The sequence below is a fragment of the Teleopsis dalmanni genome, chromosome 1 (genome assembly GCF_002237135.1).
Source record: "Teleopsis dalmanni isolate 2A chromosome 1, ASM223713v2, whole genome shotgun sequence".
Lineage (NCBI taxonomy): Eukaryota > Metazoa > Arthropoda > Insecta > Diptera > Diopsidae > Teleopsis > Teleopsis dalmanni.
In genome coordinates this window covers 233,364,481-233,375,207 of record NC_051846.1, presented here as the reverse complement: position 1 = coordinate 233,375,207, position 10,727 = coordinate 233,364,481, and the positions used below count along the sequence as shown (strand labels likewise).

General features: G+C 29.4%; 2 protein-coding genes across 2 annotated transcripts; one reads left to right on the top strand and one right to left on the bottom strand.

Moving 5' to 3' along the window:
• The first annotated feature begins 6 nt into the window (after positions 1 to 6).
• LOC119672678 (integrator complex subunit 9-like) lies at positions 7 to 1,329 on the top strand. The gene is made up of 4 exons (XM_038083796.1): positions 7 to 17; positions 80 to 182; positions 249 to 448; positions 797 to 1,329. The coding sequence occupies exons 2-4, from the start codon at positions 143 to 145 to the stop codon at positions 1,310 to 1,312; spliced, it is 756 nt and encodes a 251-aa protein (XP_037939724.1). The 5' UTR covers positions 7 to 17; positions 80 to 142; the 3' UTR covers positions 1,313 to 1,329.
• A 16-nt stretch (positions 1,330 to 1,345) lies between these two features.
• Positions 1,346 to 8,039, bottom strand: LOC119672677 (isoleucine--tRNA ligase, mitochondrial-like). The gene is made up of 13 exons (XM_038083795.1): positions 7,811 to 8,039; positions 7,631 to 7,750; positions 7,404 to 7,560; positions 7,133 to 7,340; positions 6,748 to 7,070; positions 5,558 to 5,730; positions 5,237 to 5,479; positions 4,963 to 5,129; positions 4,606 to 4,908; positions 4,430 to 4,546; positions 4,153 to 4,366; positions 1,853 to 2,087; positions 1,346 to 1,789 (listed from the first exon to the last, which is right to left on the bottom strand). The coding sequence occupies exons 1-13, from the start codon at positions 7,973 to 7,975 to the stop codon at positions 1,362 to 1,364; spliced, it is 2,853 nt and encodes a 950-aa protein (XP_037939723.1). The 5' UTR covers positions 7,976 to 8,039; the 3' UTR covers positions 1,346 to 1,361.
• Positions 8,040 to 10,727: the final 2,688 nt, after the last annotated feature.

The following is a 10,727-nucleotide window of genomic DNA, read 5'->3' as shown; positions in this document are numbered from 1 at the left end:
GCAAAGATTTTCGACAAGTATAAAACTAAAATATTTATAAATCCATCTTTAATTCACAATCGTTTTCGTCCCATTTTAGCCCTGCGTCGTTTTTTGTGGGCATCCTAGTTTACGTTTCGGTGATGCGGTACATTTTATAGAGATGTGGGGCAACAATCCAAACAATTCCATTATATTTACAGGTTTTTTATTAAACTAAAAATTTTTATATTAACAAATTATTTAAATTACACATTTTCTATATTTAGAACCAGATTTTCCGTACATTCAAGCATTAGCACCATTCCAGCCTTTAGCAATGAAAGCTTTTTATTGTCCTATCGATACATCACTCAATTATCAACAAGCGAATAAATTAATAAAGGAACTTAAACCTAATGTGCTTGTAATACCTGAAGCCTACGTTAAACCATTACCAAATGCGCCAAATGTATTCATAGATCAACCAGTAAGTTAAAATTAAGTTATGACAATGTCCCACAGTTCGAATATACTCGAATTTGAAATTTTATAGATTTTGCCAGTAAGATTTACAGCATATATAACGTAATGATTTATGATCTATATTATTCAAATAATAAATTTTTCTTGATTGACATTTATTTTCGGATAGTTTTTTGACACAATGGTGTCTCGGTCAATATTTAAAATAGATTCCTTTCTGATATCAAACATACTGTAAAAGTTATTTTTAAAAATTTTAAAATTTTTTTTTTCACATCATAATATAAATAAATAATTAGAAACAAAATCACAAATACTTAAATAATTATATTTTTATTTATTTATTTTTTAGGATAAAAAAGTAATGACGTTTAAATGCGGTGACATTATTCGACTTCCACTGAAGCGAAAAATGGAAAGAATTTATTTAAATCCAGATGTTTCGCAAGCCATAGCACCACTTGATGTAGGAAATGGTTACTCTATAGCAAGTTTGACTGGGTTCATAGAAATCAAGGATAAAGTACATAATGTTTATGATTGTACCATTGAATCGGATCTCTCAAATGGTGGGCCTTCAACAAGTAAAATTGGGAAAATGACTTCAGCACCAATACCGGAAGAAACATTAAAAAAGGAAAAGATTTTATATGGCACACTTGATTCTGATACAATAATAAAATGTCTTACAAAAGACGGATTCAAAAATATTAAAATGGAGCGATTATCTAATACAGTATCACTAATACTAAACGACGATAACGCCACTATAAAATTTGAAGATAATGAATCAAATATAATTTGTGACAATAATGCTACACGTAGAAAAATATCTGAATCAATGAAGAAATGCTTTCAATCGTTTTAAATGAGATTTAGCTTATATTAATTCACCAAGATATATTATTTAAAGCTATTTATTTTAAACTCAAAACTTCTGTACAACGTTGACAAATACACGTCTCATCTTTAACAGCATACCGCCTACATCTAGGACATAAAATAATATCTAAAACTTTTATGTCAATCAAAAAGTCAGTCTCGGGCGTTCTTGCACTTTCAGCTATACTTGATAATAAAGTAACTTTGCCAACCTGTAAAATTTCACATAATTCTGACCTGCTAACAGGAGTATCCATATCAATTTGTAGTTTATTTAATTCTTCCAACGTCTCTTCATTCGTGGGTAAAATTGAGACTGCCAAAGTCCAAGTGTTGACATCACTCAATTTTTGATTTATTAAACGTTTATATTTGAGAGCTGTATTTAAAGCATTTTCAATGTTTTCATTCCTCCATGACGGATTCGATAGCACTTTTTGTTGATAAAATGCATTCTTAGCATCTAAAACGATAAAAAAAAGGATATATTTTGATATACTTACATCAATGGCTGTTCAATACTTACCATAAAAGCTCCAACTTTCTTCTATCAAAAATGGCGTAATTGGCCACAACGATTTGCACAGTATTTCGTAGCATTTGCTAACTGTATAGCGAATACTTGCTAACTCATCATTATCACCGCAATATAAGCGATCCTTGATTAAATGCAAGTACGTGGCTGAGATTTGGTTCGCAACGAAATTCAATATGTGTGATACAACACGATGATATTCGTAGCAGTTGTAACTGTTTTGACACTAAAAATATAAAAAATTATTTAATGAAAAATACATGTCAAAAAGAAAAGCTTAATACAAATATATAAATAATAAAGGATTGTGATTTGAAGTAAAAAATCTTCTGAAAGTTATAAAGTTTCTAAAGACACATCCTTGGTGCGTACTAATTATATCGCTCTCCACAAAGTTGAACTCATAAAACTTTATAACATTATCAATCTACTTTTCAACGACACAACAGATTACCTACGGATTAAATCAAAATCTTATAGATGATTACATCATAATAATGACTTTCTGTCTTAACAGCTTTGCCAAGTACGATTTCTAAATCGATACAACAAAGCATCTGCGATTGTGTTTTCATCAGAATGTGGCTGGCATTCTTTTAAAATAATCTACAGGCGCCGCAAAAAAAAATTGTGATAGATGGCGGAATCTATTACAATATGATTTGTTTAAAAAAATTCGCTGCTGTATAAACGATTTATTTTTGTTTGTTATATATCATAATAACATATAAATGTGACTTTCTATTTGTCACAACTAATTAAGTAAAACGGTCTATGACTCAGTATCAATCATCTATATAGACAACAATGTGCTGGTCATTCCTCGAATCAGAAAATTAAATGTCACAATCAGGACTACAACTACAATAAATATTTACACATTGCAGTAGTTTACCTAACAATATGTCTTCGCAATCAATTAATAAAAAACAAACTACATCCCAACCATCAAAATCGGATTATTGCCTTTATAACTATTACATAAAATATACAAAACATTTAGTTTTGTATATTAAAGAGGTATATATTTGAGAGATGATACCTTAATCGGAAAAAGTCGTAACTCTACAACAGAGAAAACTTTACCAATTAAAAATTTTAATTCATAATAACCGTAATATCTCAAGAGTGTCTAAACCGAATAGCTTACGTCATATATTTTTAGTTCATTAAATATGCCTTATTTAAATACTTAATCTGTTATTTTATTTTTGTGGATTTTAAATTTATAATAATTCCAACTTAAATTTTTTAAATATTTTTGTTTTTTTCTAATAATAAATTCATTTCTAGATATGGATTATTGTGCCGGTCCGAGTCCGTTTATTAGTTCCAACAATACATAACTACTGGGTAATTTATCCAGAGAGCGAGTAACCACAAATAGACCATTTGTTATTATATGAGTCGACTTCGCAGTTTAAATTCTAACATATTTTATAATCTAATGGAGGATGCTTTATAAATCATATATAGCTATACTCAACTGCTTCTCATCAAAGGCTGATCATATTAAAATAGATTCAGATTCATCGATATATTATTGGTGCAATAAAACGATTTATCAGTCTACGCGGCATATCAACAAAAATATATCTGGCTGACTTGGTGGGAACTGATAAAAAATTAAATTTTTTTAGAAATCTGTTTCATGATTTAAGAAATTGATCACGTGTTGTTTTCGTACACTGTTACCACTTTCCGGTACAATAATACAAAATAGAACGGTAACTCCGAAAGAAGAAAGGGTCTGCTCAAGGGTCTTTTTTTGGCATTAACAAACTATCTTATTAAATAGTTTAAACATTGGCGATCACAACACATTTATTCGCAAAGTAATATTTTTATTGTTATTATACAACAATATATATTATATATGTTGCGAGCTGATTGTGTTAAAAAGCACAACAAAACAAAAAGCATTAATGTAAATGCAAAACTAATGTACAAAAAAATAACAACTAATTTACAATATATCTATTTCTGACAAGGATATACCAATACAAAATAAGCCTGCTTAATAGTGAAAAAAGTTTCAATGTCTGATTTAAGAATTAATATTAGGAAATTTTATATTCGTTTTATATTTATATAACCTTTTTTAGCTTTGGAGTATTTTTTATAAATGAAATAAATTTTTTTTCAATTTTTTCTGTAGTTTACTAGTTTAAAATTTTTTTATGTCATTTTGTTTTTTTTCTTTGACTTTTTCATTGGTATTTCCTTTGTAAAGTAGATTTTACCTACTTCTAAATATTCATATATTAAATATCATGCAGTTAAAATCATACCTTTTCTTCAAAATCCACCAAGCAACTTAACAAGTATCTATTTAAATATGACTGATCATCACTATCCCAACTAGTCGTAGATTTTTCATTGATTACTCCATTTAAGTACCGAAGAGTAGCACGTATCTTGCTTAGACTTTCAGCAGATTGTTGTAAAATTTTATCGCTGACAATTATGGACATATTTTGTGTAGCATGTGAAGCAACCCACCATCTAAAACCAACAATTTACGTGTTAATAACATTTATAAAAATTATTGTATATTTTTTTTATCACCTTAACACATCGACACCATATTTTTTTGTAATTTCCTTAGGTGATATAACATTTCCAATTGATTTAGACATTTTATTACCTTTCTCATCCACTGTAAAACCATGCACAAAAATTGATCTGGAAGTATATAAAATCATTTATAATATATAATGTTATACATAAATAATAATTCATACTTGTAAGGAGCACAATTCCTTGCGGCAACACTCGTCAGTAATGACGACTGAAACCAACCAGTAAATTGATCATATCCCTCTAAATAGACATCTGCCACTTTTTGTTGTTTTAAAACACTCGACCAAGTACTGCCAGAATCAAACCAGATATCAAAAATATCTAAACCTTTTGTTATATTTTCAATAGGTAAATTCAAATCCTTAATTAATTTTTTTGGTAAAATATCATCTACAGATTTTGACCACCAAAAGTCAACATTACTCTCCTTTTGAATAATATCACAGATATGTTGTATTATATCCCTAGATAAATGAAAATAATTAATTTTCTGATATTTTTCTGAAAACTTTATTTACCTATTTATAATAACTTCATTTGTTTCGTTGTTATAAAATGCTGGTATAGGCACACCCCAAGCACGTTGACGCGATATGCACCAATATGGACGCTTTAGTAATTGTGTTGTTAAATTTTTCTTACTTGCTTCAGCATTAACTCGTGGATATATCTCAACCTTCTCCAACTAGAAGAGAAATATTTTAAATATTACTATTATAATTTTAAAAATTAGTATGTATTTGCTTGCGTCATAAGTTTTCTAAAAAAAAAGAATTTATTCAATTAACGCACCTCCTTCACAGCCCGATCTTTTATTTCCGCAGTATTAATAAACCATTGCTCACTTGCACGTATTATTACCGGCTCTTTAGTACGCCAATCAATGGGATAAGCATGTGTAAATTTACTAGCATGTACTATATCTTTGGCTATATGATCAATAACGAGTTTATCACCTTCGTCCAGTACAGATTTACCACGCAAAAATTCTGGTGCTTCCATTGTATAAACTCCATTTGCATTTACGTAGTTTTGCTAAATTGTATAATTTATTAATAAAAGTTGTTTAAAAAAAAGTTTTTATTAGATACATTAATAATAATATGTACGTACCACTTTTAATTTATGTTCTAAGCTAACAAGAAAATCTTCTGGTCCATGTGCAGGTGCTGTATGCACTAATCCAGTACCTTTTGTATCTTTTACATGGTCTGCAGCAAAAAATGGCAAGGTTTGCTGATCTTTATATATTGGATGTTGATAGGTACATTCCGATAAGTCTGTACCTACTCTGGAAAAATTAATATTACAGTATATATTGTACACAATATCAAAGCAACATAAATATAACAGGTTATATTGATCTATAAACGACAAAAAAACCTTTATCTTTGATCTTTGGAAATGAGTAATCATTATTTTAGACAACAAGTGCCAAACATTCACTGCTACCAAATTTGAAACGGAACCTCTAAACGGATTAAACTATATTTAGCCGTGTTAAACTGTGCAGGTAATAGGTTTGTTCCACGAGCTACACGTATTAACTTTGAGTAACACTGTGTATACACAAGTGCGTTCCACCAGCAAATTTTCAAGTAAATGATTGAAAATGATGTCAAAATTTGAAAATGCTACACAAACTTTACTTGAACATTTTCTTTCAAGTAAATTTAGTGGTAACCAAGTTTCACTCCTTTTAGTCCATTTTTTTATATTAGCTTATTAGGAAGATCACTAGTAATGTCCACAAATTTGGAAACATTTTTAAATGAAATAATTTTATATATTTATCAAGAAAAACGTAATATAAAACTATTTTAGATCTGTTCCACGAGCTACTAGTAGTAACTTTGTGTAGCACTGTGTATAGACAAGTGCGTTCCATCATCAAATTTTCGAGTAAATGAGAGCGTCTGAGAGAGCGTAACATCCCTGTCGAAATTTGAAAATGCTATACAGACTTTATTCGTACATTTTATTTTAAGTAAAATTTGTGTTTATATGTGAATCAGCTGTCTTGATTTGAATTTAAATTTTTGTATTGTTTATTTACGCGGCACTGGTGTTCGCACCAGACTTTACACAAAAGTGTTCCATGAAAATCTGTATAAAGAGCATAATGTACTACTTTATTTGGATTACGCGCTCAGTTTGTACTTTACTTGTGTTTTACTCGAGTTTTACTATAAGTAGCAGACCTGGAACAGACCTAATTTATGCTTAATCAAATTTATAGTTTCATCAGTTTTTTTTCTTGTCTTCTTAACAATAATAATGATATATATATGTATGTATTTTACCTTTTATTTTATGTAGGACTTCACACTTATATGTTGTGGTCTCTTCAAATTCTTGTATTAAATTTGTTGCTATCAAGTACAAATCACTCATATCTATTTTATTGGAATCATGCAACTTTACTATCGCATATTCTAATGCTGAATTATAACAAATAGCTTGATTGCTAGGCAATGTCCACGGTGTTGTAGTCCATACTAAAGCATGTATTTTACTTTCCATTTTGGTAATATTTGTCGGTAATTTGGTTAAAGCGAAACGCACATAAACAGACGGGCTAACAAAATTTGGATTATATTCCAATTCAGCTTCAGCCAATGCACTTCTAAAAGGAAACATATTTTATAATTAATAGAATTTCAACTAAAAAATATAGGCATTCTTTACCTTGAAGACGGTGACCAATAAACCGGCTTTAAATCACGATACACTAATCCTTTTTCATATAAATTCAAAAACAATTTTAATTGATTTATTATAAAATCTGGATTTGTCGTTAGATATATATTTTTTGGATCATCCCAATCAGAAAGAATTCCCCAATTTCGAAATTCGGTTTTTTGATTTTTAATAGCATTTAAAGCAAATTGTCGTGCTGTGTGAGGAAGAAAATTTATAAGAATTACTTTTATACAATATATTATTGCACTTTACGTACATTTTTCACGAACACTTTGTATGTCCTTAGTAACGTTATTATCTACTGCATTCAGCGCTTTCAATTCTATAGGCAAACCATGACAATCCCAACCTGGTATATAGTTGACCTTCTCACCATTGCTTGCATGTTGACGCAATGTTATATCTTTAAGAATCTTTAATTTTAATAAAATAATTATATATATATAAAAATTGTCATTCCGATATAACTTGAAATTATCTAACTTTGTTAACTGCATGACCCATGTGCAGGTCGCCATTAGCATATGGTGGTCCATCATGTAGCACAAAAGTTGGTTCCTTATTGTGTGCCTCCTGATACCGATAACCACTTGCAAATTTTGTCTGTTAATAAAAAATTTTATTAATTTCAAATAATTATTGGTTGCTTATTAACCGCATTACTTCCAACAATTGCTGTTCAATTTCTACACGCTTTGCTGCTGTCAGTCGGTTCGGAAATTTAGTTTTTGGTAAATTAATAGTGTGTGTATATTTAATTGGCTTTTCTGTGGCATGCTTAATTGAGTAAAACCTATAACTAAAACTTTTTTGTACAAACTTCAACATTTTTGTTCAAATGCCACAACATTGTACCGGTGTTACGAATGGCAACAGCTGATGTATTCACATCAGGTGTTTAGTGATCTATAAATTAAGCGAGTAGTCGGATTCTTAGTATTATTAGGTCTGTTCTACAAGCTACTCGTAGGAAACTCAAGTAAAACACAAGTAAATACAAACTAAAAGCGTAACACAAATAAAGCGACAAATTACTCTTTTTATACAGATTTTCATAGAACAGCTTTGTGTAAAATCTGGTGAGAACACCAGTGCCGCGCAAATAAACAATTAAAAAATTTAAATTTAAACCAAAATGATTGATTCACACATCACACAAATTTTACTTGAAATAAAATGTACGAGTAAAGTCTGTGTAGCATTTTCAAATTACAGCACGCACTTGTGTAAACACAGTGCTACTCAAAGTTACTAAGAGTAGCTCGTGGAACAGACCTATTATTGTTAAGAGATGTGACACTGCAACTATCGGGATATTGTGCCCCCTTCTGGGATTTGAGTAGGTCTCTAAGCACTATTGCGTCAATAAAAAAATAGTACAGAACTTACTTTACAAAATTTTATTGCCTCGTCCGTAAAGGTATACATTTCGTAGAGACTATTCCGTTTGTGCATTAGCGAGGAGCATTCTAACAGCACATGTCTGGCTGATTCCTTATCTCTTCGCAGAATTTACAGTTTATATCCGTATATATACCCAGTTTCGTAAGGTAGCATTTTGGTTCACAGTGTCCTATTAAGATTCCTATGATAATTCTAAGTTTTTCTTAGGATAATTCTATACAATCCTGATATCTCCTATTGTTATCGGTACCAATAAGTGATTTAAATTGTATTAATCCTGGTATATTATCCCAGTAATCCTTTTTCTTCTGGTTCTCATTTATCTGGTTCTCCTAATCCGGCCCTATCATCGGCCTGGCTGCTTTTTTCCTGGCTAGTTTATCTGCGTTTTCGTTTCCGCGTACGCCAGTTTGTTCCGGTACCCAGAGAATCAATACCCGATTTGATTCGCTTTGCAGGTTTAGTTTAAGCAAATCAATAATATAAGTTCAGTTATTTATACAGAATAAAAATTATTATTAATAGTGTTTATTGTAAAAAAAATTGTTAACAATTATGAATTATTTGTAAACAGCAATAATGAATTATAATAATTTCAATTTCACATTTAATAATATTATCGACGTTCTTTATTTTTAATTAATTTATATAGATATTATTTTCTTTAACTATTAAAGCAGCAGATTTTATTTTTCATTTTTTTGATATTGTCAAAAATGGTCCGCATTATTTTAAAAGAGGCTAACACCAACCCTTATATGCTTCCTACCATCAACTTTATTAAGACTACTTTAGCTGTGTTTCAGCAAACATGATCCGCTCAATTTTACATGCAAAACAAAAACAATGGGGTGAACCAGCAATTGATCTGGTTCACTTTCTGGTTCAATGTGGAATGTATGTAAAAGATAAAAGTGGAACGTATTTTAATGTAAATGAGGTTGGCAATGCGATGCAACAGTGTAGTAAAATTATGAACAAATCTACATTTATATTTATTTATTATTGATTTTATTTATTTATTATTTATTTTATGTACTTATTTATTTAATATGTCATTATTATTTATTTCTTTGTTTGAAGTAATGTTTTAATTATTACTATTACTATAAATTAAAATGATTAAAATTAATTAAAATGATTAAAATTAATTAAAATTATTACTTTAATTATTTACGTTTTATTATTATTAAAAAAGTGTTGTTTGATAATTTATGAAAATCAATTAATTTGAAATGAATATATAAACATTAAGTTGAATACATTTATTTAATTAAAACAGAACAATACATAAGGAAACAGGCTCTCCAACATACACGTTTATAAAAAAACCATTGCAAACTGCTTGCAAGTTTAAGCTATATTCATGCTTCCTTTTGAAATAAGCCTAATTGCTTTGGTGAGGTGCATTTATTTTAACATGTGTGCTGTCAATCACGAACGGAAATTTTGCAATTGATATAAGCTAAACACTAGTTCTTTCAATTATTCTCCATACAGAAGCTTTTGGTATGCCAAAACAAATACCAAATTCGCGAAAAGTATTTATATTTGCCATATACCACAAAAATATGTAAATTTCCTTCATTGCTCTCGTTCAATTGTGACCACCACGGTTATTTTGTATTTGCTGATTGGATTTTATTAACAAATCTATTAAAATATGAAACATAATTAATATATAGCAATTGTATTTTTTATGCGCAAATACCAATCAAATAGTCTTTATGGGAACAATTATTGATCGTTTCCATAAAATTTCCACTATATAGCATGGATGCACTTCATCCCTTGAGCTTAATACACTTGGACTAGTGTTTAAAAAGAAAATGGAGGAGTCAGTTTTGCTCGATAATTCTAATAAAATCTGCAATTTCCATTTATTTACTATAGAATTAAATTTAAGTTTTTAAGTAAATACTAAATAAAAACTTACATTTCGTACTTCAGACATTTCAACAAATTTTATTTATTTTCCAAGTTTTAGATTTTTTGTGTTCAAAATTTTCTCACTTATTTTTTTAGCGCCAAAATTATTCACATAAATCAAACAATTTTGTACACAAACCCAACTGTCATATTTCATGCGTTGCCAATTATTTTCAAACGTGATCCGTATCGTTTCAGCAAAGATGATTCAGATCATTGAGCGGATCATGTTTGCTGAAACGCAGCT